The following is a 27341-nucleotide window of genomic DNA, read 5'->3' as shown; positions in this document are numbered from 1 at the left end:
CACCCTTCCTGATCAGAGCTCCTTGAACTGATGCCATACCTCTCCCTTCCCCCCTCCCTTTGCATCATTAATGTGTGGAGGAGCTGATGTTACTTCCTTCTCTCCTCCTGCACTGATCGGAAGCCACATACTGTGTCTTCTGTTTTCTGCCTTTCATACCTGGTTGCATTCCTCCTTTTCCCTCCACCAGTGCCTCCCTGTAAACACACAGGGCAAAATCTGCTGAAATGCAGCATTTCTTGGCCTCCCTCTGACTGCCTCCCCAGGGACCCTGGCCTCAGCTCTCGGAGGTATCTCAGGGGAAGGTTGTGCTCGTGATGTGCTGATGGCGGGTCCTTGTTTTTCCCCAGTGCCCTTGGGGCTCCACTTTTACAGCCCCTTGTGTGTTCAGGGCTTTGGTTTAGGCACTGTGACCCAGCACCAGAAAGGGTCAGGATGCATCTACCCATTTCCTCCAGAAATGACTCATTTCTTCTGCATAAGTGGGCTTTCTTGCTCCTCAGCCATTCAGTCTCTCTGTGCTCTGGTGTTTTTATTACCTTTCTCTTTCCCATTAGAATTCTCTGTCTCTTGAAGGCAAAAGCTGTGTGCCTCTCTGGTGTTTGTGGTGTCCATCCTGTGATGGATGTTAAAGTTTTCTCTTCCTCCTTGTTTGGAATTGTATCCTTTACTACTTGTCGTGCTGTTGCTTTCAAAACCTGTTCTGCCTGTTCCTTCTGGCTTTCTGCTACATGGGATGGAGAAGTTTTGGCTTCTCTGAGCTGGGCTGCTTCTGTTTGATTCTAACTGAAGTGTGGAATGTGAAATTAATCCCTGGGGTGCTGGGAGGGGAGGTTGCTCAGCTCCATCCTCTGTAGTTGAATCTGGGGGTACTGGGGGGAGGCTGCTCAGCTCCATCCTCTGTAGTTGGATCTGTTCTGTGGCCTGTCTCCCTCACATTGACCTTGAATGTTTCCCCCAGCATGTGATGCTCTGCAGGTGCTGTAAATCCCTTCTGTTCAACCATTTTGCTCCAGCAAGCTGCTTATCAGGCACTCTTGAATACTGTGTTCCTATTTCATACACACAATTATTCAACTGCTATAAAAGGGGAAAAAATCCTATTTATAGCACAAGGACCAGCATCAAATAGGACACTGAATTCTCACTGATAGAGGAAGTGACCTGTTCTCTAATGCAGCAATATTTCTGCTGAAAAAAACCAGTATCTTGAATGGGGGGAGGGATGAAAAGCCCTGAGGCACCTCTTTCCATTCAAGATGTGCTGCAGTCCTAAAAATACAGTATCTGCCCTTCTCCTTTTCATCTGTGAAAGAGAGATTGCAGAAAAACCTTCCACTGTGGGTTTGTGGTTAGTCATAATGAGCCCACTGACTCCTGGTGGTCAGTGCGCTCCCAAGCTGGTTTGAAGTTTCTGATAACTGACCTCTGACCTTGCCCCAGGAGTGAGGGGAAGTGACTGCAGTGAGTGCTGTGGGCAGGGGGCACAAACCTCTCCTTGGGACAACTGCAGCCCTGAAATGGAGAGAGTGCTTGGGGATGAGGAACAAAGAAGTGGCTGAAAGCAATGAACCGAGGGGGTAGAAAGAGCTCTGGGGACATGGGTGGGAACTGCTGCCACAAAGGTGAGTGCCTTTTTTTTGTCCAAGCCTGCTACCCATGCCTGCCTCTGCTCTCCTTTCCCTTTCAGGAATGTTGAGCCACGGTTCCCCCATGGCTGGCCTATGCCTGCTGCTTGTTCCCTGTTGTCACCCCGTCCTCCAAGCTCTTTAGGAAAGGCTGCAGTGAGTGATACCAAGTGAGCTGGAGGACCAGAGCCTGGGATTCCCTCTCCCGTCGCTGTGGCAACCGTGTGGAAGGGAAGGAAGTGGCAGTGAGGTGGGATGGGGGTGCTGAGGAGGCAGGGCTGGGCTGGGCTGACATCACACCGGGGAGGTGGTGCAGAGGGAAGGGGAGTGGGAAAGGAAGAGCTGGGGAGACTGCGGAGGGAAGAGCTGCAGAAGGAGTGGGCTCCAGGGTGAGGTAAGAGATGCTGCAGTGGGACAAGGTGGGCTCCAGGGGTGGCTGTGGGATCAGAGCCTGCATCGGCAGCTTCCTGCCTAACATGGGATGGCTCCTGGGCACCAGCAATATTGTACAGTGCCCTAAACAGGCTGGCACACCAGGGCTTGGTTCTTGGGCAGTGAGACTGCCCAAGGGTCAGAGCCTGGCTAGCTGGTGCAGAAACTGCAAATGCATCCCCCCCCCAGGATACCAGTGACACTGACACTGTGCTGGGAAGAGCCAGGAGTACCTGAAATACCAGGATGGGACAAAGGAACTGGGAAGCAGCTCTGGTTCCCTTGGGAAAAGGGAACTGGAGTTCCCTCTTGGGATTAGAGCATGAATCATTGATGAAGTGTGGAGTGTGGAGACCTGGTCCCCCCTGAGGTGCATCCAGCTAATCAGGAGGCTTGGAGCAGAGGTGGTGCACTGGGACAGGACCCAGAATTGGGGGTGGGGGTGGGAATCCTGAGCTGCACATCTACAGCAGCCTCAGCACCTAACCTGCTGGTGTGGGAAGCAATAATCGTGGGGAAGGCAGCCAGGAGCACAGCACTTGCTGGGAGCATTCTGGATGTGGATCTGGAGGATCAGCAAACCTTAAAGGCAGAATAACCAAAGTCCTTGAAAGGGCTGTGGGTGTCATGTTGCCTTGTAGCGTAAGGGTTGCGTAACCGGATCAGTTCTGCTGGTGGGGAGCGCCAGGGGTGAGGGTCACCTCTGTGCCCTGCAGCATCCCAGGACCCTTGTGCTGGGCTGGTCCATATCTGAGTTTCATCCCTCTTCCTAACCCAAAAAGCTGGGCTCACTTTTGTAAGGCTTGACAAAGCTGGAGGGTTTACAGCTCCAGCTCTGTTGTGTGGGGTGGACTCATACCAAGAGGAGGTCAGGGCAGCACTGCCCTGCAGTGCATGAGCAAACCAGAAAGGGGGTTTTCCCCTGGGCCTTTTGCCTACCAGTGTGTCTCTGTCTGAGGGAAGTACATCTGGGGTAGAAGCTGGTAACCTCAGCTGGATGTCAGAAACCAGGACTGGGGTGGAGAAGGAGAAAGCCCAGAGCAGAAATTTGGTAGGGCTGAAGAAACCTTGTTTGAAATTTAAGAACAAGGAGAGGCCAATCCTCCTGTCAGGGCTGTTTTGCTGAAACAACTTCTATACCTTTCATGTGGCATTTAAAGGCCTGAGAGCAGCAGTGGGGCCAGGGGAAAAACGTGGCCAGGAATGCTTGAGTGTACCTGAGAGAGGAGAATTGCAGTAGGGAGCAGAAATACACTTAATTAGGGGAGGCTATTGCTGTAAGATCCTTCTGCACAAAGATTCTGCCCTCTCAGGAGCCACTGGGAGTGGCCAGGCTGCTGCTTATTTTATGGTAACTCTGCAAATAGCAACAGCTTGTGCTGCTGTGTGGGACTTGTGTGGGAGCAATGGTTTGGAAGCCCCACACCTGGAGGCTTTTAGGAGTAGGATGCCATGTTGTCAGCCAAGTTATGCCAAATTTAAGTGGGGTAATGGCACCAGGACCTCCTACAAGCAGAAAGGCCAAATCAACCTTCCTAGTCCTTTACCTCCACCACTCAGCTGGCTCTCCTGTCCTTGCTGTTCCCCCTGTAACTTGCCTACACTGCAAAATGAAGGATCATGTCAATATTGCACAGCCTGGCATCTGCACATCAGCTGAGTCTCTGACACACTCCTAGTGCCATGGTGGGATCCTGTACCACTGCTCTGCTGTTGCCTGTGTGTTTGGTCCCTGCTCTAGGCGAGGGCTGCTAGATAGATGGTAACAGAAACACGAGAAATGGGAACTTGGGCTCTGATGGGTGTTGGTACCCAGCCTGCAACACAAGCCCTCCTTGGGAAAAGAGAGCTGTGGACCTCTGCAGGGGCCTGGGGCTCCAGAACAGTGTCCAGAGGGGGCCCTGGGAGCTGAGACAGGTCCTGGAAGACTTTTTAATCCTTCTTATCCTGCAAACTATCTTGGTGGTGATTGTTTTCCTGTTCCACAGTTGCCTACCTTGTGTTTGTTTTCACTCCTTATCTCGTACCACTCTGAGCATGCAGCGGTGCAGCAGCTGAGTCAAGGAGAGCAGTTTGTGCATTCCCACTGCTGCCTGGGCCACCCTGGAGTCCCCTCTCTCCTCTACTTAAACCCAGCCTGAAATTTCCTTCTGCTGAAATAGCTGCTTTTTTAATAGTTGAGGTTACTTGAGTAATCAATAGTCCTCTGGTTCCCAACTGAAATATTATCCCTTTGGACAAATCCACATTTCTATCTTTTTGAAAAAAAACTGGCTCAGCTCTGGGGTGAATGATTCCTGACCTACCTCCACAGAACTCTGCTCCTTTTCTTCCCTCTGTCACTTTGTCCCTGAGGTTAAGTAAGAAGGGCTTGGAAGCACAAGGAGAAATTGCTGGAGCTGTTTGACTCTTCAGTCTCAGCCCCTCTCTTTGGCTCTGCGCCATTCACTATGCTTGTTTCTCTGAGGGTGGTGAGGATGGAGTCAGTGGGATCCTCCTGGCCACAGGCATTGCCGATATAACTCCCTGTCCATGGTCTCTGGGAGACCTTGGCTCAGCTGCTGCCAGCAGAAGGAAAACTGTTCCCATCACACAGCAGGACCTGTATCCAAGACCCAGGGCTGGAAGACAAGGTGCTCATAGCAAGGCTTCATGGCTGCAAATAAATTTTCCTTGCAAACAGGTGAAGGCACCAACTCCCTGGAGCTGGGTTTCCACTGGTTCCATCCCAGCAGCCAAAGGCTGTGGCTCTGGGCTGAAGGAGGTCACAAGGTTTGTTCTGCTGCTGGAGCTGCTGAAACACCCTGACTGTGCATTGTTAGCATCTCTGCACATCTTTGTTCTTTCCAAACCAGAAAAGGTCACAGAAACCCAGGAGAAACCCACTTCCCTCCTTCACTGACACTCCTCTTTCTGCCTCACACATGCTTCTGTCACCATGTCTTGCTTGCAAAATGCAGGAACAAACACTGGGGTTTGACAGGGCTCAGAGCCTTGGCTGGTCAGATGGGAAAGAGGCATTCTTGATCCTTAGCCCAGGGACAGGGTTCTGCTCCATGTCCACTGCCAGGTTCTCCAGCTGCAGTTCTGGTGTTCATCTCACACTGAGAGAGCTGTTTCTATGTGTCTGGAGTTGGGCAGCACCTCTGGGTGCTGGGCTGTGAATGCTGTAGGAGATCCATAGGAAGTTTGGTGGGAATAGCTGGAGCAGGACCCAGGGCTGCATGAACCCCAGTGTATTGCTGTGGCTGAGCCACATGTACAGTAGGAACATGCAGGACCTGGTGCTGCCTTGGGAGGCTTTTCCTCAAATATTTACTGAACACGGGGACCATGTAAAGTCAGGCTGTCTCAGTTCTGGTTTTGGCTGTTACTGCCAACAGTTGTGCCCTGAGAGATACAGGGCTTATGTTTGGGGGGGGGGAGGGGGGGAGGGGGGGGGGTGGGAAAATGTAGGCAGCTTCAGAGGCAGCTGGGAGGCGTTTGGCAGCTACTGGTGTCCCAGTGGCCAGCACTGGACTTTTTATGGTGCTGAGGGAAACTGGGATGGCAGCTCAGATCAGAGAAGGCAGGGCTGTATGGATAAGAGTCATAGCTGCTGCCTCCCTGTCAGGAGGATGCTGTGGAGCAACAGCAGGCCCTGATTTCAGAGAAGCATCTGAGGTCTCAATGCACACTGATCACCCCAGAAACCTCCTACTCAGTTTTCTGCTGTGCATAGTCCATCCTCCTCAGAAAGCACGGGGGTTTGTTTGAACTTTGGCTGAGGCACCACACAGATGAGCTCAGCCCCAGTGAGTGAAGAGGGTTTCTCAGGGTGGTGGAGGGGTGAAGGAGAGGAGGAATTTCCTGGCCACAGTAAAGATGGGTTCTGCTTGAAGAGAAGTTAAGAGAGAAAGGGCTTGTGGTCATGGCACCAAGTAGAGGGAAGGAAAGGGTGGGTCAGCAGCAAACCTTGGCAGAACGAGCGCAGTTAACCTTTCCACACTGGCCCAAGAATGAAGGACGCACCAAACTACAGCTTCCCTCTCCCCATTCCCACCTTGTTCTGAACACAGCACTATGTGAGCAGCCCTGGACTGAACCAGGATGAGGGCAGAGACATGGTTAGGCTGGGGAGAAATCTCACCTGAGACAAGGGAACCCTTATCAAGCTGATTTTCCAAGTGAGAGGCTCATGCATTTCCCACATGGGGAGTGTTGGCTCAGCCCTCTGGAAAATGACACGGGTTTTCCCTGTGCTGGGAGCATGTGCTGCTCTCCAGCCCTGGCTTCATACAGGAGGTGCTGCTGGCAGGACTAGAATCACTCTTTCCCCTTTTCACAGCTGTTACTGGTTATAAAGTGGGAATGTTCCCCAGGCAGTTCTCAGCAGGAACTGCCCTTTCCAGGCTGACCACGTGGGCTGTTTCTTCCTCTTCCCATCTTCTGACAGCACTCCCAGATCTGGTTATGTGCTGGTCTTGGTGAAGCGTTGAACTTCTCTGCTCCTCTTCCACACACGGCACAAGGGAGAGGCCCGTGAAGGGGGAATCTTTGTTCCTTTGCCACAGATCGATGAAAAATTTTGAGACAATTCTCTTCCCAAAGCCCAAAGAAATAAGAAAAGCTGGGACTAGTTGTGGTGGATGTGGATTTACACCCCAAGCTGAAAACCTTGTTCGTAGCATAGAGATGCTGACACCAGCCACTGTCCCCTCTCCCCAAAAAACATGATGAAGGTTTCCTTGCAGGAAAGCGGTAGGGACCTTGCAGGGAAGTCATTATTTCTTTTCCTAACTTATGCAGACCCCACAGCAAGGGAACACTGGGCAAAGCTTAGTGAAGACAGGAAGGAGGAAGCAGGACTTATTATTGTTACTGGAAACTGGGAGCATCCAGTGCTTAGCAAGACGTGTGACAGGGTCAAGAATCTCTGTAAGGCAGTGAGACTGTGCAGAGGTTACCTCTTATGAAAGCTGCGGCTGAGTGGGAAACCCTGGGCTTCAGAGCTGAAGCCAGTTTTGAAGAGAGAAGAGCAGAACTAACAGGAAAGGGAAATTACTCCATGCCAGCCTACTTGCACCATCCTTGCAGCAGCTGATGTGGGCTACTCAGAGGCCACTGAGGGCACAGAAGTGGGTCGGTTCAGGCCACATCCTTCCCAGCAGGTTGTGAGTTGCTTGGAAAGTCCAAATGGTGCAACTGAGCTAAATCAGAAAGGAGTTTTCTGGCTAATGCCAAGGTCAGTCCAAAACACTCCTTCAACTCTCTTCTACTTGATCGCTATTTCAGAGCTCAGGGAAAAATTCTGCCCCCCAGCACTTAGTTAAATAAAAACTTGGTAAATTCAGGAGGAAATGTGGCTTCACATGGCAAGACACTAACCTTTGGAATTGCTTTGAGAGTTGGTTTAGTCAAATATTATAACTGGCTTGGAAATGTCCTCATGGTTTTATGACCTTTAATAATGTCTGTACTTCTGCACCCAGACAAGGGTCACCAGACTGCTCCAAGGCATGATCAGGTTCCTCAGAGGGGAAAGGAAAGGATTCTTTTCCTGTCCTTCCCTGTCCTGTTGTGATTGCCTTTGCTCAGCTGCTGTACAGCACAGGAATTACCTTGGGCCAGTGCAACACTATGTGGCCTGTTCCCATGAACCCCACTTTGATGTGAGAATGAGTTCTGTGTCACAGCACTTCTGCAGATACCCAGATGGTGTTTTGGAAACTTTGCCTCCAAGACAGTGTTACTCTGGGGGAAAAAGTACCACATATGTGTCCTCAGGAGCGGATGCAAGGTTTAAGCCCTATGTTAGTGGTCTCCTGGGTGGTCCTGAAGAGACCAGAGAGGTTCAGGACTCTCCCCATAATGACAATGACCTCCTGGCAAGTGAAGGACTGTGGATGTTTCTCTTACCCTGCCAAGATGAAAAAGAGTCCCTTTCATTTTTCTTATTTCACTTTAACTGTCTCCCCACTTTTACTGCATTTTTACCTAGTGCAGCACTGTGAAGGTTGGGTGACTCTAAAGAGGTGTTTTGTGACGGTGACCTTCCAGTGGCCATTGCTGAAGGGGTTCCAGGTAAAGAGAGGTCCTGCTGAGGGCACTTGATGCTCTTCCCCTTGGAATTTCCTCCAAAGCCTTTCTCTTCCCATGTGTTAACTGTTGCTTTGTGGCATCAGAGCTCAAACCTCCTCTGAAGCCAGCAGTCTCAGGGACAGGCTCCAGCCACTACCTGCCCCTGGACAGCAGGTCCCCCTGGTGCTCAGTTCACTGGAGCCTCTTCCCATTAGCAGGTCACTGTGACCAGTGGATTATAGCCTGGCAACAGGGACACTGCCACACGCAAGCCCTGAAACAGCAGAGCCTGCTCCACTACACAGCAAAATAGGTCGTGCATCAGCAAATGAAAAAGGACAGATGGTGTCTGCTAATACAGCTTAGTTTATGGCCTGCAGGATTAACTCACGAGTTGTCATGTCTGCACAAAATAGGAAACGGGTGGGTCAGATGTAGGAAATGTGTGGTGTGCCCAACCCTACCTGTGTTTGTAGGATAAACCAGCTGGAAGGGATATCAGAGGTGCTGTGAGGTTTGAGATGCTGCTGAAGGGCTGCCAGTGTCTCTATGCATGTCTGGACACCAGAACTGATGCCTTGTCCCAAGCTTCCCCCTCCAGCTCCTGTTCCCTCACTCCCACTGAAGGGAGAAAGATGCTGAGTCGTGCAGGGATCTGCAGTAGAGACAGGGACACTGTTTGTGATCTGTCCTGCAGGAGAAGCCCACGGCTTCCTGTCCTGCACCAGCTGCAGGACAGCCTCCAGTTCAGCCCTCTGAACTCCCAAGCAACCACATATCTGCAGGAGTGAGACAGAAAGCTGATGCAGAAGCCCCAGGTCCTTTCAATGCCTTCTCTGTGACATGCTGTTCTCCTATCCCGGAAATCAGGCCAGTGCCTCGCTCTGTTCTCCTTGCAGAAATCAAGCCCCAGGCCAGTGGTCCAGCTTCTCTGCATCTGCTCTCCTCAGGGCAGAACAAACCCTTCCTCAGCCCTCCATGAATGGTCCTCCTGAAGATTTCACCTTGCTTCATGCTGCCTCCGCTGTGGCTGGGTTTGTTCACACAAAACTGAGTACCCCAAAAACCATCTGCCATCAGGGAGAGAGGAGAGCCTCCAGAGCCACAGCGAGGTTCCTGCCCTGTCACACCATCTCTGTGCCTCTTGCTGGTGGCACCTGGCTCTCCCCAGAGTCAACCCCACCTTCTTCTAGCCACAGCCAGTTGTCAGAGGCACTGGAGTTTTCTCCAGTGACTAATTTGCCTGCGTTAATGCCAACGACAAACACATAATTGTCTGTTTAACAGCTCGGGTGAGGAGGGAGGCTGACTGCCTCCTCCTACTGTGGGGATCAGACCAGCACTTTCCTGAAGACAGCACCCAACTGTGCTGAACCTTCCCAGTTACAAACCCTTGATCATTAAGGACATCAGGTCACCAAGAAGAGTGAATCGAGAGCAGGGATTGTTGTCACTTCTGTCCCCAAAGCTGTACAGCAAGCAGGTGTATAGAGAAATCAGAACAGCTTGTGCTTTTATTACAACAGGAAATGCTTCTTTTGTGGAAGGTAAAAGCATGTCACATCACTATTCTAAGTAATAGCTTAATCTCCCTACCCTTACGTCACTGCTGAAGTAGCTGGTGGTTCTCTCTCCCTGTTTAGGGTCTCCTTTCAATGCAGGTGTGTCAGTAATGGGGCCCAGCCCAAGGCCCTCCTGGCTGGCAGAGCCCTAGAGGAGAAAGGATGGTGAGCTCCATGGACACATGAGCCTCCAAGTCCTTCCCCCCACAAAAATGTCCCCATCTTCCACCTCTTTTTATCAGCTGCTGGCAAGAGTTGCCATGCGTGTAGGCAGCTCCCAAGCTTCCAACACAATTCCCTGGCTCCCCCCCACCTCCATCCAGGAGCCCGTTCAGGATTTTGAGAAGGGGGGAGTACAGTGTTCCCCCATCTGCAGGGCTGTTCTGCAAGGGACACGCAATGAGTTCAGAGAGCTCCATGTGGCAACCCTCTCCCAGGATTTCACAGGACAGCATCTTCCCCAGAAAGTCACAACAGGGAGTAGAAGATTGCTGTGCTCTCTGTGTGTGGGTATTAAGGAAGGAGAGGAGTGGGATGGGGAGATGGAGGGGAGAGGAGGTGTAACCACAGAGTAAACCAGAGCAAGCCTCTTGGAACGGCCTTGTTTGCCTGATCCCAGGACTTCCATCTCCTGCTTTCTGCTCTTCACTTACAACCATGGCAATCCTCCTTACGTCCACCAGCGAAAAAAGGAAGTTTCATCTTTTATTTCCCTGGACACATCTCAGGGGACCATGAGAGGCAAACAGAACATGAACTAATGAGATCAGGCCAGAAAGATTTGCACACTGGAGAGAGGCCTCGTCAGCCACGGGTGTCTTCCCTGGAGAGACATAAACGGCCACTAATGACATCTCCATGTGGGAAATGATCAGAGTGCATGTCATTACAGACTGGGGCTTCCCCAGGGCCCCAACAGAAAATGACCCCAGTGAGGTTCAGTCCTTGAACACACAGATGCTGCCCCCTCAATGCAAAGCATCCCTCACCAGAGAGCTCACAGTTCTTAGGGTTAAGCTTTGCTGAACCCCTCTGAGAGACCCTAACTGCTCTCCCTGCTCAGAACACAGGGAGCTGGGACCGCAAGAGGAGGGCTTAAGGGAAGCCCACATGGCATGACTTTTCAGGGGAGGGAGCTGGGAGAAGACCCCCCCACTGCACGTCAGAGAGGTTTGAAATTACTTCTGTGCTACTTGGGTCTGTCCCTCCCACCTTCATCTTGCTGCTGTGACTACATGTAGCAACCTCCCAGGTTTGCTTGCATGTGTCACTGCACGTGCCTGGCTGTGCCCTGTGAGGGGTCCTTGGGGACAGACCCTGGAAGCTGTCACTTGCATTTTGGCACTGGTAAATCCTGATGCATCTGGATCACTTTAAGAGCCCTGACTGTCCCACCCAAGCAGGGCCAAAGGTCTCAACCTGCCCAGTGAGACCAGAGCTGAATCATTCCCAAGTGTCCCTCTGCAGCAACCAGGAAGAATTCCTGATGTAAAGCTGTTCCCCTCCTTCCTCCATTTCATTGTGTCCGTGACCACCTCAGAAAGCAGCAACAAGAGCTGGATTTTATTTAAACTCCATCTGCTCTGAAATACAGCCTGTGACCCATGAACAACTGCCCATCCCTGTCTGGGTGAAGAGGGAGAAACCTCAAGGAGACCCATGTAATTCTAGAGAGAACAGTCTGTTCCAGGGAAGCATTCACACCTGGGTGCCAGAATGACCTGGAGGTTTTTTGTCTGTCCTGAAATAGCTGTTTCAACATCTCCCTGTGTCCAGCACAGCAGGAACAAGAGCAACAGGCAGTTATTTACCATCTCTGTGCTGGCTGGGTAATGAGGAAAGGGGAGTCTGGAAAAGTGGCAGATCAGGAGTTTCTATTTTATCGGCTGCAAACTTAAGCTGGCACGCCTGCTTGCCAGTGCCCCACCACTGCAATGTTCCCAGCCATGGCTCACCCCAGTCCCTCTGTGCATAATCCTCCCATTGTCAGAGATGGGTTTCCAAATCCTTTCCCAGCAGCCAGCCTCTGCTTTCACTCTCTGAATTATTAAGGGGGAGTTTTCACTACATCATCACGGGCTCTTCCTCCTTGAAGCCAGTGACAGAGCTGTCACTCTGCTCTGTGGGGGCTTTTGGGGTGTGGGTGGCCGGGGGATTTCTCTGGAAAATGCTTCCTGTGCTTCCCAAAGGCAGGTTCAGCCCAGCCCAGCAGCTGTTAGCCAGGCTGCTAACAGCACCGGGCAGTGCGGGTTGGCTCCAGCTGGTGCCTGGAAAAAGCATGCCCTGCACTGCTGCTGGAAGCCTTCCTGGGAATACGGCATTTTTTAAAAGTTGCCTGTGCCAAATCCTGCCCTGATTTAAGCAACGGGGTTGGAAGTCAGTAGTCTTCCAGCATTCTGCCAGCATAAGCAAGAGCAAATTTGCCTATCAGAGCTGGGATTTGCAGAGCAGTTCACTGAAGCATTTGAATTCTCCCCCCTTTGTATTTTTTCCTCCCCCAATGTTTATCTATTCAAATATCCCTCAGTTAAATGGTCAGACGGGTGACGGTTTCCCTGCAGCCCCAGGAGGGGCTGAGCTGACCTCACTCCCAATCTGGTGACTTTCCAACCTCCCCTTCCTGCCAGCCCTCTTCTCTGCCCTCTCCTTCCCAGCACCACATTCTGTCCAGGATGCTGGGTTTTTTTCCCCGCCCCCCCTTAGTTTGAATCAAAAACAAACTACCAGGTTCAAACTATTCCTGAGGCAGGAACGTGCTGAGCTGGAGCCTCTGCTCCTGGCAAGAGCTACGGAAATTCTCCACGCAGAAACACTTAGGCCACGGAGAGCTTGTTTCCAAGCAGGTGGTATGTCTGGACCACAGCTGGGTCAGGACAGCTCTCTGAGCTCCAGAAAAACATTGAATTCCTTTAATATAAAGACTGGCAAGAGGTCTGCACAGCTCAGGAGAGAAGATGGCTCTAAAGTCAGCATGAGGCCCTCAGGTTTACCCTGACCTCCCCCAGCCCCAGTTGTATCATGGCTCCTCATACAAGGGGATGGAGAGTCATTTCTGCCCCATCAGCACAGTGTGAGCTGATGCCTTCCCCAGGGACTTCAGATGGTTTTGCTGTCTCTCTGTGTTTGCACTACTGGTAATTTAGGCCTGTCTCACGTTAGCTTTTGAGATGAAACCTTCCCACAATTAGTTACAGCCTGTGCTCTTGCGCTGCAAAGGATGTGGGGCTGAGCTGTCAGAGTGTGTCTGGGAGATCTGTCCCACACACAAGTCCTGCTCAGGTTTCTCTGTTTCAGGAGTATGATTTTTCTAGTGAAATCAAACCAAGACAGTCTCTGCTACAGATGGGTAGTGACAGCCATTTAAAGGTTCCTCATACCTGGCCCGTCTCAGACAGGAGTAACGAATTTCGATATAATCTTGTTTCACACCCAGTACAACACTTCACCTTTCTTTCTCTGGCCTTTCTTTTCCACTAGTGAAGTGGGGAGAAGGTCCTTTCCCACCTCAGTGCTCTCCAGAACCTCCACATCAGAATTCTCAGAGAAATGCTAAGCATCTTCATGCTTGCCCATGACCTGCCAGGGACCAGAGGTCAGCAGCTCAGGGGCTCCACAGACATCCTTGTAGCATCCTTGCCTCTGCTGGAGCAGAACTGTTCGGCTCCCTTGCTCAATCAACTTGTTAATAACAGCATTCTCAATGCCAGGTGGGAATTTAACGCTGAGGGCAGTCCTAAACATGGTCCAAAACTTCCAGCTGGGCCAAAGCCATGTGCTGTGGCAGGAATGCCAGAGTGCAGCAGAGGTGAGAGGGAGCTGAAAAATGTCTGGGGATGTCTTTAAACCTTGTTCTCCATCCCAGAGGCACTGAAGGCTTCCAGCCAGGAAGGAGACAGGTAATAACTATGCACATCAGCTTCACTGAGAGAAATTATTTCAGGAATGGTGTTAGCTGGGAGACAAGTGACAAAGCCCCACTTGTCTTGTCACATGAATAACTACAGTCCGTCCAGTCAGAAGCTGACAGCCTACAGGGAAAGCAGCCCCTTCTGCACTGATTTAGCATGCATTTCATAGATACAGCAGACCTTTCTGCTTCGCCTCCCCTGCATAATAAGAGGCAGCAGCATCCTTCCTGCTAACTTATCTGCCTTTGAACAGGAGTGGAGGTTGGCAGACCCCTGCAGGCACAGGGGAACCCTGAATGGGAATGGAGGCTTTTAAATTTCTTCTTGACTGCAGTAAGAATGTTTGTGGGAGTTTTTGTGCCTCTGTGAGAAAAAGTCTAAATCCTGAGCTCAGGAAAGGGATCCTTGGGTGAGTAAATCTCCAAGCAACTTCACCACCAGCATCGAGGCAGACCATGTAGCAAAGGGCAAGATCCTCCAGCAGGGTGAATTAATTTAGAGGGGACTCCTGTCGTTAGAGACCCCCCCATCTCCAACAAAGTCCCATTAAAAAGCAAGCAGGGAGGGAGGGGCAGCCCTCCAGGAGAGCCCAGGCCCCTTCACAACCCACTGTAAGATTTGGATGAGGCCTAGGAAGCTGTGATGGGCCAGCCCAGGGTGGGCAGCCACGCTCTGGGCAAACCCTGGAAGCGTCGAGAAACTGAGGGGAGCTGGTGGTGCTGAAGGGATCCGGGGGTGCTGAGGGGATTCAGGAGTGCTGAGAGGATCTGGGGGGCTGAGGGGATTCAGGAGTGCTGAGGGGATCCGCGGGTGCTGAGAAGGCCCAGCTCTGCCCCACGCCGCCGAGGTGTTTCAGAGCTCCTCGGGTCACGGCTGTCGCGGGATGGGGACAGTCCCGCCGCACGGGGCCCGTGGGCTTCGAGCCCGTCCGGGAGTGCTGCCCGCAACCGTAATGGCGGCGGCGGCTGAGGGGAGGACCGCGCGCGGTGGGCGGGGCGGGGCGGGGCGCGTGGTACCGCACTCACTCGGCCCCGGCGCCGCTGTCGTTGTAGCGTGGTGGAGGCAGTGTCTGGAGGTACCACCACCGTCACCACCACCACCACCACCACCACCATCACCATCATCATCATCATCATCATCATCATCATCACCACCACCACCACCACCACCACCACCCCTCCCCCCCTTCCCACTTTAGTACTGATCTCCTCCGTGAACGGACCCCGCTGCTGAGCCTCCAGCCCCGGTAGCCATGGGCTCCGAACGGGACTCCGAGTCGCCCCGCTCCTCCTCCATCCACTCGGCCGCCGCTAAGTGCCCGAAGCCCGGCCGCCGCCGCCGCCGCCTCTCCTTCCAGAGCGTCTTCTCCGCCGCCGCCGCCTCCGCCGCCGGCAGCCGCCGCCGCGCCAAGGCCGAACCGCCTCCCGCCGCCCCGCCGCCGCCTCCCGCCGCCCCGCCGGCCCCGCCGCCACCTCCCCCGCCGCCTCCACCGCCCCCTGAGGAAGCTCCGGTGGTCCCGGAGGGTGGTGGTGAAGAGGAGCTGGAATGCCCGCTGTGCCTGGTGCGGCAGCCGGCAGAAAACGCCCCGCGGTTGCTGTCGTGCCCGCACCGGTCGTGCGGGGCCTGCCTGCGGCAGTACCTCCGCATCGAGATCACCGAATCCCGTGTCAACATCTGCTGCCCCGAGTGCAGCGAACGCCTCAACCCCGCCGACATCCGCCGCCTCCTCCGGGACTCCCCACACCTCGTCGCCAAGTACGAGGAGTTCATGCTCCGTCGCTGCCTCGCCGCCGACCCCGACTGCCGCTGGTGCCCGGCCCCCGACTGCGGGTGAGTGCGGGGCAGGGGGGACACTCGATGGCCCGGGGGAGGTGATGTCCCCATGGGGTGACGTCTGCCTCTGCCTGTCCGGGGGTAGCTCAGGGAAGGGAAACCCCCACTCTGATGGGTGCTGTTTGTTCCCAGCAGGTGCTGGGACAGCTGGGGATGGTGTCCTCAGTGGGATGGGCATGGATCCACTGTCCCAGTAGGATGCTGCTTGTCCCCAGCAAGCCTTGGGGGTGGCATCCCACCCACTGTTCCCATAGGGTGCTGTCTGTCCCCACTGGGGTCCCAGGCCAGCATAGTTGGCTCACTACCTGTGCGTGCTGCTGCTTGCTCTTCTGGTCCTACCACGTCCCATTCCCATGAGGAGCCCCTATTGTAGGTGTTCCTTGTCTCTTCAGGACAGTTGATGGGCCTGGGGTGCCAAAGTGACACTTGTCTGTCCCTACTGCCTCACTAGAGGACCAGGATTTGTGCTTCAGGACTGTGGAAATACAGACAAATTGAGTACAAGCAACGGGACTTGAAGGGGCTTTTAGCTGAGCCATTGTTTCCCTTATTTTAAAAAAATTTTGCTTTTTTTTTTTTTTGGTGGTGGTGGTAGGGGGGGCGGTTTTTGCACAAATGGGAAGCGTGGAGTTTCCCGGCCAGTGTGTCACTGCCAGCTGTGGGGAAAGTTCATGGGGACACCCTGCAGCAGCTTCTATAGTAGGGAAGGAGGTACTCTTTAGTGTCACCTTTTCCCAGTGAGGATGAAATGCAGAGCACAGAGGGAGTGGTGGTGTTGACTCATTGTCCATTGCTCAAGTGAGGAAATGTCTGTCTGTCCAGCAGTTAGCCCCAGCCAAGCGTGATGACTTTATAGTTATCTGTGGGTTGCTTTCATTTTCTCTTCTCTTTTAGGTTTCTGTTTGAGCATAAGCCAAAGCTGCCTGGAGAAGGGCTCTTTTCGGGAAACTTAGAGAAGGGCTGTAAAGCTGAGCTAGAACTCAGCCTGGGCTGTGATTCTGGGAGGCAAGAACATGAATGGAAAGTGTGACCCAGCAGTCAGAATGGAGGAGTGATGGGAGGGTTGTGAAGGTTTAATCAGAGCCTTGTAATAGCCTCCCAATGCAAATGGGTTAACCTGGCTCAGGTTACCCTCTTCACAGCCTCTGGGCATTGCTGTGTAAGGGCTTGGCTCTTCAGAGGGTGATGGTAATAGGTAGCAGCAGCTTTGCTCCTTTCTGAAGCAAAATTGAGTTTGAAACCTTGATATTTCATTAGTGCTGGGGGTAAGAACAGGGAGAAAGAACAGGTTATGCTGCCTGCAGAGCAATACCAGAGGGAATGCCCGTGCTGTTAACCAGCTAGAGAAAATCCAGTTCCTGCTTACCGAATCTCAGCTCTTTGGCTGCTGTGATATTTATCTGTGCTCAGGATAAGGTGCAAACTCAATGTACGCCACCCAGGCTGTCTGGGTGGAAGGAACTGGCCCCATCATGGCCTGGAGGGTGTTACCTCTGATAGTAACCCAGCCCCAGCCTGGTCTGGCCGTTGCTTTGGGCGTTTTTGGGCAGGCCTGTGTCATGCACAGCTCTTCCTTCAAGCAAAAAGCCTCTTCCCTGGTTAGCTGGTTTGCAGGGTGAGCTGGGTGATGTGCACCGGCAGCCTCCTCCAAGGTGCTCAGCAGAAGGAAGAAGCCACTCTGGGGCTGTTGGAGACCCAGAAGCATGTGGACCAGTTGGTGTGTAGTGCACCAGCACTGCTGGTGTGTCCATAGCAGTTGAACAAAGGCTGTTGGAGTCAGCCCTCTGGCAGGGAGGGGGATTAATCATCCTGTTAATTTTTCTCCTGTCACTGTGCTGATGTCAGGTCAGGGTATGAATTATTTACAATGGGTTTTCCCACTCTGCTGGTGCTGGTGTATGGAGCGTGGGGCCAGGTGCACAGCTGTGCTGGGCACTGGGTGTCATCCACCACCCAGGTGGTGGCAGACTGAGCCCTGGTCCTGTGGCACACAGCATCCTGTACCTCACACCCCTACTGCAGTCTTCTGTAAATGAAAGAGCTGGGTTGCACTGCTGAGGAGGAGAAGCAGCACAACACTGATACATGTTGCCATGGAAACACCAGTCAATTGATGCACCATCAATCGCAATACAAATAATTTTCTATGTTTGCAGCTTTGGATTTGTTTTTAAGTTTTTTGGTGGTTTTTTTTTTTCCCCTCCTCTCTACAATCAGGTGGCACCACGGCCTGGGGTTTGTCATGCTGCATCTCTTCTCAAAGCTTGGGAGAATAAGGGAACCTTTAAAGAAAACAGAGCTGTGTGGGCTGAGCTCAGTGAATGAGTCTGGAGGCAGATGGTGAGGCTCTGATTCCTGCAGGAGGAGGGATGGAAGCAACTCATGGCCATCCAGGGAGTGGGCTGGGGATGATGCTGTGCAATTTCTGGGGCTCGCTGTTGTTGTTGCCTGGGGAAAAGGCAGAGGTTTTTTTTACCTGCTGGGGTTGAGCCTGGAAGTGGTCTATGTCCCGTGTCTTGGCTATCCACATCCTGTCTCGGCTAACCCTGAGCACGTGTCTTCCAACAGCCTCTTTCTATCTAGTTGGCCCTGAATTCAGAGCTGTGTTATTTTTTTCCCTCATAGGCAGCCATGTAGTTTGTTTCACCTTGTTCAACTTTTCCTTTTGTCACTTCAGGTCTAGGAATAAAATATAAACAGCAGAGATGTTCATTACTTACAGGATTTTCTCCAGTGTCTAAAAAAAAAAAACAACCAACCAAACCACTCTACATCTCCAGTGAGGGTTAACTTGGAGGATGTGGTCACTTAATATATTACACTGAGTTTTCTTAGCTCCCTGTGATGATGTGAAATACCCGTGTGTCATAACACAGCTGGTCAGATGAAGCTGTTTCTATTTTTGCCAGGGGCAGGTTCTATTTTGCCAGGGGTAGGTTTTTGGCTGTGTGATAGTGGCAGGGTGGAGATGCTTAGCAGCATCTTCCTCAAACAAGATGTGGGGTTAATGTGGGCCAAGTCTGTCCTTCCCAACCCCTCCCAGGCCGTTTATATCTCCTCTCTCTTGGAATATTGGCTCCAGGTAGCCATCGAGGCACACGGAGATGGGGATGCGTGGAGATGTTGTTTCTTTGGTATGTCGTAGCCTGGCAGGCTGAAGTTGCTCAAACTCCCACGGGATGTGAATCATTGTGGTGTGACACATTCAGTGGTTCTCACGCTGCTGCTTCTGAGACAAGGCAATACAACTTGAGCTTCACAAGCTCTGCATATAAAACCTTCAAAAGGAGTTATTCTCCTCTGACCACTAACAAAAATACTGAGGATGAACAACAAAAATGTTCCTTTTTCATACCAGTGTCATGGGACTGGAAGATGCTGCTGGAATGGCTCAGTTCAGCCCCTTCCAGTGGCAACAACCTCATCCTCCATGGGCGTAGGTCAGCTTTCCTGCAGCTGTGCTTGGTGATGCTGCTTGGACCTGTGCAGCCTTCCTTCTGGGAGCTGATACCAGAAGCAGGGAGCTGGGTGAACTTGGCTGGTCTCCCTTGCACATTCAGTTGCTTTTACTCAAGTTCCGGAGGCAGAGCATTGTTCTTCCCTGCCCTTTAAAAAAGGAAATTTGGTGGAGCTCAACAAGAGCTTGTTTCTTCAGAAAGCGTGTGGGAACGCCTCTTGTTCCACTTTTTTAGATTCATTCACTTGTTGGAAGTTCCTAGGACAACCTCAGCTTTCCTGGACTCCTCTGAGTCACGTACCATCCACCCATATTCCTGTCCTAAGGAACTGTGTGTTTAGCTTAGGTATGTGTGTTTAGCTACAGGTGCAGAAAGAGCAAACTGGGCCAGGTACACCAGGCAAGGCAGCTCTGCTGTGTGTGAACTGCCAGCAGTTATCAAGGAGACAATTCAATATTGTGAGCTGTCTGGATAGAAAGGATCTGCCCCAAGTAACCCAATTAGCACTCCTTAATTTCAGGCTCTTGCCTGACAGAGCTTGGCTCTTGCTTGGACAGAGCAGGAATTTGTTGAGCGTGCAGGCTGCTGCATGGAGGAGCCCCAGAGTGGGAGGGTGTCCTGACCTGCCCCACGGGATGATGTTGGGGTGGTGAAAGGCTATGAATTCAGCCCAGCAGCTCTCCAACCAGGTGCTGCCAGCAGAGCAGCTCAGGTGGCTGCAGCCTCCCATGCCACCCCAGGCAGGCTGAATTAAAAGGATCGCTGAGCTGTCACTTGATAACTTTGCCTTTCACTAATCCCCCACTGCGTGTCTGCCCCTCTGCAGCTATGCAGTGATCGCCTACGGCTGTGCCAGCTGCCCCAAGCTGACCTGTGAGAGGGATGGCTGCCAGACAGAGTTCTGCTACCACTGCAAGCAGATATGGCATCCCAACCAAACCTGCGACATGGCCCGCCAGCAGCGGGCACAGACCCTCCGGGTGCGGACCAAGCACACCTCAGGCCTCAGTTATGGACAGGAATCCGGGCCAGGTATGGATTCAGGTGGTTTTTGGTTTGGGTTTGGTTACTCGGTGCTGCAGTTACATTTGTGAAGCTGAGAAAGAGCCACTTAGGTGCAACCCCCCTCCCCCCCCCGATTCCATCAAAGCTGGGAGGTGTCAGTGCCCCATGGGGGATACTGCTGGCACAGCATGATGGGGGTCTCCAGCAGCCACGTGTGAGAGAAGGGCAGGAGCTCCCAGTGATTTCCCCTTCTCCTGTGCCCTAGAACAAACCCATCATGCTCCTCCAAGAAGGCACAACACATCAGTAGGTGGTGATGAGCTTGGGTCCTTCCACATCATAGCAGCTCCCCTCATCCACCCCAGCTGCACTTGTGGCTGTTTTGCTCTTGGATATTCTTGTTTCTTGCTGATCTAAACCCTGAACAAATAGACACTTTTCAGCTTTGCATTTTCCCATTTGTCTGCTCTGGTAGTGAAGAATAATACTGAAGCCTAGCTGAGTGTGGGGACCCTTGCTCCGTGCACTGTTAGGTGTTAGTAATGTCAGGCACAGGCAAAAAATGCCAGACCACAGACTGTGCCTGTCAGGAGCTGCCGTGTCTCTCTTCATTAAAAATAACTGTATTACTGACTCTGGAAGTGGGCAGTGAGGCCATTTCATAAAGTCCTGCTATGCCCCCCAAGCAAAACACCCTGATTTTCCCTCTCTGGCAGGAGGTAAAATGTTAAAATGTTGCAATGCAGCTGTGGTGGGTGGGTCAGAGGTAGTTTAGTGATGTGTCAAGGTTCAACGTACCCCAGTTAGAGGTCCCTGATAATGGACAGCAAAGGTACTGCCATAGCCTGTGGTACAAACCAGAGAGCAAAACATAGTTGCTGAGGGTTTTTTACAGCCTTTTAAAGGAGAGCCCTGCCAGGAAGAGCTTTGCACTTAGCCACTGAAAGGGAGGTTCTTCAGACAGTGTTTTTTTCCCCCCATCATTCTTGCTGGAGTCAATACAGTGATTAATAAGGTGCAAGCTGGTCTCAGCAGCTGGATTTCATCTTGTTGAGTGATGCAGAGGATGCCCAGAGCCCTGCACTCCTAGACAACTGCTGCCTCACTGCCATCAGGAGTAAGAGAGAGATGAAGGAGCCTCATCTTGCTCTGCCAGCACCAAACTGGGGACTGGGCAACCTCTGCACTGGGCTTGGTGGGCAGCTGCAGACCCTCTGCCCCTTTTGGCTGCTTTTGAAGGCCAAGTTCAGGCCTCCAATGCCTCCTCCCAATTGTTCTGTTGCTCTTGGCCCATGAATCACCTTAGTGGAGCGATTTAGTAATGGCTCGTTCTTAGGCTGTTGCCTTGGCTGGCACAGGGCAGGTATGACTTGTTTCCAGCATGTTCTGGAATGCATCCCATTCTGGCTACAATCAACTTTTAAACTGACTTGTGCTCAGCCTCTGCTGTCCAAGCAAATGCCTTTGGTGGGGTCTGTCTCATCAATATCATCTCCTTGCTCTGGGGACAAAACAACCCCCCAACCACCCCTGTTTCACCTGTAGCAAAGGCATTCTGCCCACATGGAGGGTTTCAACCACAACCTCCTCATTGGTTCTTCACACTCGCAGCTCAGTGAGTCCAACTCAGACCCCTACTTTCTCCCTGCAGCCGATGACATCAAACCGTGCCCACGTTGCAGTGCTTACATCATCAAGATGAACGACGGGAGCTGTAACCACATGACCTGTGCTGTCTGTGGCTGTGAGTTCTGCTGGCTCTGCATGAAGGAGATCTCTGACCTCCATTACCTCAGGTGAGCAGGGCACCAGCATCCACCCCATTCATTCTGGTTCTAATAAGCAGCATGAGCTTCTCCAGGGCTTCTCGGGGGAGCTGGTTTGAGTGTTGGCCTTTTTCGCCAATTGGGCAGAAGAATTTTTTTCTTTCTGAACCCAAAAAGCTGAAGTTTCTTCACAGTGTGAGGATGTTCTTCCACACCAGAAAAAGCTCCTGCTGATACAATTGCATTTGTGAGAGGTCTTGGTTATTAAAAAGAGTGTGATGATCACCTTAATGAGCAAATTAATTTTGATGGGAAAAAGAATCACAGAATTATTGAGGCTGGAAAAGCCCTCTGATACCAAGTACAGCCTATGACCTAACCCCACCACATCAGCTAGACCATGGCACTAAGTGCCACATTCAGACTTTCCTTAAACATCTCCAGGGACAGTGACTGCACCACTTTCCTGGGCAGTCCATAGGAATTGCTGTGGCATTAATGTCATTTTTTTTTCCCCTTCCATTCAGCCCCTCTGGCTGTACATTCTGGGGCAAAAAGCCGTGGAGTCGTAAAAAAAAGATTCTCTGGCAGCTGGGCACGTTGATCGGCGCTCCCGTGGGCATTTCCCTCATTGCTGGCATTGCCATTCCTGCTATGGTCATTGGCATCCCTGTCTATGTTGGGAGAAAGGTGAGTGTGGGGAGCAGGACGCTGGAGCTGAAGAGTTGTTGAGGTGTTCTCTGTACTTGAGGCTTCTGACCAGAAATGTGTAACTGATATTAAGGGTGGATCTTGTCATAGAACTAAATTCTGTTGTTCCTGCTAAACTTTGTCTTACCTTTTGTCGGGGGAAAGGGAAGGTGGTGGCTGATAGCCCTTCAGGCTGAAGTCTGTCCCCTCAGATGCATTTTGAATTGCTCTTGTGCCTTTGCCTACAACCAGGAGTAGCCAAGGAGAAACCTGGTCCCTTTTTAACACCTCCTGCGGTGATGGGTTCTGTGGGACAGTGGGTGGACCCTGAGCATCACATTGTGCCTTACATCAGTCATTCGTATTTTTATGCTGCCCTGCTGCCCCAAACTGTTGTGTGTGCTGATAAAGAGGTGTTGGGAGGAGAAGAAATGCAGGTCAGCACTGTATTTGCAAATACAGTATTTACAAATACAGCTTCTGTATTTACAAATACAGCTTCTTTTCCTTAAACACAGGCACACCTGCTCGATCTGATCTGTGAGGAGATCTGTGGTCAGGATGAAGTTCTTGATGGGCTAATGCAGCTGACAAGGCTGTAAAATCACATGCTTATTTGTGTCTTCTGCTGGGGTTTGCACATGACCGGGTTCTGTTCTCATCTGGTGCTTCTCCTTCCATCAGATCCACAGCAGGTACGAGGGAAAGAAAACCTCTAAGCACAAGAGGAACTTGGCCATCACTGGTGGGGTAACCTTGTCTGTCATTGCCTCTCCAGTCATCGCTGCTGTCAGTGTGGGTAAGTGGACACAGTCCCTTTCCTTTCTGGTAGTCACCAAGACAGCTGTGTAGCCCAGCCCCATGAGGTTGGGGGTGGCAGGCTGCTGCTGTGGGCTTTACTGGGCACAACCCACATTTCCCATCCAGGCTGCACATCCTTATGGGCTGGAATCAGTCTGGAAACAGCCCAGGGATTGTCTGTAGCACCAGTCGCCCATGCCACAGCCTGTGGTGGAGTCCCTTTACGGGCACTTCCACTGTCTGCCTGCAAAATTGGGAATAGGACCTTGAAAATACAACTGAGAGAGTCCCACCTCCGAGGGCCCCTTTCTATCTGTCTGTCTGACACAGCTCAGCCCTAAGCTCCTCATAACTCAGTGTGTCCTTCTCCCCAGGCATTGGAGTCCCCATCATGCTGGCCTACGTCTACGGCGTCGTGCCCATCTCGCTGTGCCGAGGGGGTGGCTGTGGGGTCAGCACTGCCAATGGCAAGGGGGTGAAGATTGAGTTTGATGAAGATGATGGACCCATCACAGGTAAATGGGATGACTGGGGAAGACAGCTGGGGGGTGGGGGAAGCAAGATTGTCACTGCCTCTTGTGCTGAAATGGTATAGAGGGCCTTAAAATGTCCCAAGTCTGAACATCTGTCTTAACCTGGATTTGGCTGGAAGCTTCAGTCTTCTGCTGGTGGCCAGCTAGGAGCAACAGGTATAAACTGGAGCATAGGTGGTTCCATAAAAATATTAGGAAGAATTTTTTCACTGTGAGGGTGGTGGGGCACTGGCACAGACTGCCCAGGGAGGCTGTGGAGTCTCCTTCCCTGGAGACATTCAAACCCCACCTGTACATGTTCCTGTGTGACCTGCTGTAGGTGACCCCTCTCTGGCAAGGGGGGGTTGGACTAGATGATTTTTCGAGGTCCTTTCCAATCCCTAACTTTCTGTGATTTTGTGAAGATCTGGGCTCTTCCTTGCCCTGGCTGAGGTAGAGAGACACTGCCATGAGACCCAGGCTGCCTGACCCCCTGCCAGCTCCACGGTTGCTTTGCTGATCCCCATCCCTCTGCTCTTCTTCCCCGCAGTGGCTGATGCCTGGCGGGCTCTGAAGAACCCCAGCATTGGGGAGAGCAGCATCGAGGGGCTGACCAGCGTGCTCAGCACCAGCGGCAGCCCCACCGACGGGCTCAGCGTCATGCAGGGCAACTACAGCGAGACAGCCAGCTTTGCAGCCCTCTCGGGGGGCACCCTCAGTGGGGGTGTCCTCTCGGGGGGCAAGGGCAAGTACAGCAGGTAACTGAGCTGGTGGGCACGTCAGGAAATGGGGGAGAGGCTCCCAAGGCCTGTGTTCGTTGAGCAGGTTTATTTTGGGGAGTTTTTTAGGACTCCAGGTGGTCCTGCCTGGGCTTGGAAGGAATGCCCTAGTATTTTTGCTTCTTGGTTTGTTGTAGAATAACCTGGTCCCAGCAGACCAGGTTACTTCTGGAGTCAGTGGTGGGCTGGTTCTTGCAAGGAGGACAAAAGATAAACAAGTTTCTGTCCCTACTGAGCTACTGGAAACGGCAGAGCTGATGCTCCAGTTTAATTGGGAACAGTGCAGAGATGCCTGCATGTCCTGTTTAAAGGGCTCACAGTCCTCCTAGCTCAGTCTAGAGGCTTGGATCCTCCCTGTTCTTCCATGGCCCATAGCAAGCAGGGTGACTGCTTTCCAAGTCAGGAGGTTACACCACAGTTTTCCTCTGAACTTGCCTGGGAGCCAGTTTGCTGTGTAATTAAGAGACACATGTTAATAGAGCAGCCGGAATGTAATGGTAGCTGGGTGCTGGAGCTGTGGAATCAGTTCTTCACAGGAATTGCATGAGTCAGACACAGTTTTACCTTCATCATGGAAAACAGAATGGGTTTACCTAAATGGAGTAAAAAATGAGACTGAATGGGAGGAACCATTGGAGTTAAACTCTGTCTTGCTGTGCTGGGCCAGCAGAGGGCTTCTTTGTTTCCCGTGATGAACTGTGACTGGTTGATGCTCCCTGGGGACCACTTCAGGCATTTCTGAGGAATTCTTTTCTTTTCTGCAGACTGGAAGTACAGGCAGATGTCCAGAAGGAAATTTTCCCCAAAGACTCAGTCAGCTTGGGGGCTATCAGTGACAATGCCAGCACTCGAGCCATGGCTGGTTCCATCATCAGCTCCTACAATCCCCAGGACAGGTAGGAGGACATTCGATGGTGAGAAAAGTGTTGGTAGGAGGAGTCCTGGAAAAATCTGTTCTCTATGAGAAGCTGCTGTGGGTGGTGAGATGACTGTAACTGGGCCAGCCTGCTTGGCAGGTGGCTCGATCCTTTTCCTTGCACAGGAGAAGGACTGGGGACAATTTGGGAGCAACCTCAGGTGTAATGTGGAGGAGAAGGAGCAGATCTGCAGCCCCGAGACCTGTTCCTGGTTGGTCATTGGGACCCTGGTGCTTTTCCTAGCTCAGTTCCTGACTCCCAACCTGGGAATGACCTTGGCTGGGGTTAGAAGGACTTGAGGAGAGCAGCGAGTGCTGCTGTTTCCTGGAAGCCATGGGGTGGTGAGCAGCATCTGGGAGATGTGATCCTCCTAGTACAGTGATATGGTGCCCAGTCGAACCCAGTAACTGTCCCCAATAATGTGAGGGCGCTTGTTTCTGCAGGGAGTGCAATAACATGGAGATTCAGGTGGACATTGAAGCCAAACCAAGTCACTACCAGCTGGCCAGTGGCAGCAGCACAGAGGACTCTCTGCACGTCCACACCCAAATGGTGGAGAACGAGGAAGAGGAGGAGGAGGAGGAAGAAGAAGAAGAGAAAGGTGAGCAGGAGCAGAGCTGCAAGCACCAAAGCTGTGAGCAAAAAGACTGCGTTGCCAGCAAAACCTGGGACATCACCCTGGCCCAGCCTGAGAGCATACGGAGCGACCTGGAGAGTTCCGACACTCAGTCAGATGACGTGCCAGACATTACCTCGGATGAGTGTGACTCCCCTGGCTCTCAGACTGTGGCAAACTGCCCCCAGACCCCCAAAGCTACAGATGCTGAGAGTCCAAGTGCCCACCTGAGCCACTGTGCCCAAGCCGAGGGCTGCCCTCTGGATGAGATGGTCAACCTGGAGTGCATCGAAGCCAGAGTATGAAGCAGCCACCTCCTGAAAAGCACACTCGCTGTCGTTGCTTTTTTTTTTTTTTTGGGGGGGGGGAGGGGGCCAGGGTTGTGTCCATGTTGGCTTCTGTTTACGGTTCTCCAGCTGGCTGCCCAGCCTCATCTTGGGGAGCTGCTGTTTCTTAAGTGGCAAAAAAAACAAAAAATAAAAAAAAGGAGGATTAAAAAAAAAAAAAGAGAAAAAGAAAAAAGGAAGAAAAAACAAACAAAAAACCCGATCCCCCGCCCTCTTTTTGTTTTAATTTATTGGTTCAAGCTCTGTGAGGTGTGTAAGAGTGTAAATATGTACGTGTGTCTGTATGTCTGCAAACATCCTAAGGGACTCTTTGAATAAAGACTCTGGTTGTCATTCCACTCGCATCTAGGTCATCCTTTCCAAGGACAGGTGGAGAAATCCTCTGACTGCCTCTGCTCCAGCGATTGTGAATGCTGCCCCAGCCCCTGGCGGAGGGAAGTGGGGGCAGCTCCTCTTCATCCTCTGATCACAGCCTGGTCCTGTCACACCTGGGGACCGTGCATGTGATGCCTGCTATAGTTGGACCCACTTTGTCTAGGAGCTGAGGTGGGGAAGGGTCTCTTCTCCCTCCTCCCTGTGCTGCTGGGCTGGAGGCGTGTTAGAAGAGGGGGACAGAGGGGGACTGATGCTGAGCTCCTGCTGCTGCTGGGAGCAAGGGATGTGAGGAGGCTGAGGGTGGTATGCTGGGGACAAGTGTCTTTAAGCCTCTGCCAGGACCAAGCCCTTTCCCAGCCCAGTCCCAGGAGCTGGGGTCACTTTACTGTCCCTGTAACTAATTTATGGGTGCCTGATCCCTGCAAGGAGCTTTGCAGAGGGCGTCACTTAGTGAGGGTCTCCCAGGAGCAAGGGAGGGCTCCCCAAAGCCCCCTAGGGTTGTTCTTCTGCAGCCACCTTGTCAAACTCTTGTCCCCAGCCTCTTGCTTTCAGCAACCTCCCCAGAAGCTTGGTGAGGACAATTGCTACCAAACCATCTCCTCTGAGCCCTGACCCTGCTCCTTTTCCCCCTCTCTGCAGATCCCCAGTTCCT

At 52.2% G+C, this 27341-nt stretch overlaps 1 protein-coding gene across 3 annotated transcripts; it reads left to right on the top strand.

Annotated features, from left to right (window-relative positions):
* The first annotated feature begins 1928 nt into the window (after positions 1–1928).
* Positions 1929–26652, top strand: RNF19B (ring finger protein 19B). 3 transcript variants are annotated; one of them, XM_071767992.1, is made up of 10 exons: positions 1929–2022; positions 14789–15420; positions 19708–19913; positions 21538–21682; positions 22180–22342; positions 23027–23141; positions 23518–23658; positions 24206–24413; positions 25199–25330; positions 25795–26652. In XM_071767992.1, exons 2-10 carry the CDS (start codon positions 14843–14845, stop codon positions 26270–26272), a joined length of 2166 nt encoding a protein of 721 aa, XP_071624093.1. In that variant the 5' UTR covers positions 1929–2022; positions 14789–14842; the 3' UTR covers positions 26273–26652. The 3 variants fall into 3 exon arrangements, with proteins under 3 accessions (XP_071624093.1, XP_071624091.1, XP_071624094.1); XM_071767990.1 differs by having other exon boundaries at positions 1954–2022; positions 14643–15420; XM_071767993.1 differs by lacking the exon at positions 24206–24413 and having other exon boundaries at positions 1954–2022; positions 14643–15420.
* Positions 26653–27341: the final 689 nt, after the last annotated feature.

The sequence above is a fragment of the Heliangelus exortis genome, chromosome 24 (assembly GCF_036169615.1).
Source record: "Heliangelus exortis chromosome 24, bHelExo1.hap1, whole genome shotgun sequence".
NCBI classification, from domain to species: domain Eukaryota; kingdom Metazoa; phylum Chordata; class Aves; order Apodiformes; family Trochilidae; genus Heliangelus; species Heliangelus exortis.
This window is presented reverse-complemented; position numbering and strand designations above follow the sequence as displayed.

Excerpts from the sequence above, each read along its gene's own strand:
- RNF19B (XM_071767992.1), top strand. The coding sequence starts at position 14,843 with ATGGGCTCCGAACGGGACTCCGAGTCGCCCCGCTCCTCCTCCATCCAC. Across the intron at positions 19,914-21,537 it reads TGGACAGGAATCCGGGCCAG|CCGATGACATCAAACCGTGC; the intron begins GTATGGATTCAG and ends TTCTCCCTGCAG. Across the intron at positions 22,343-23,026 it reads CTGTCTATGTTGGGAGAAAG|ATCCACAGCAGGTACGAGGG; the intron begins GTGAGTGTGGGG and ends TCCTTCCATCAG.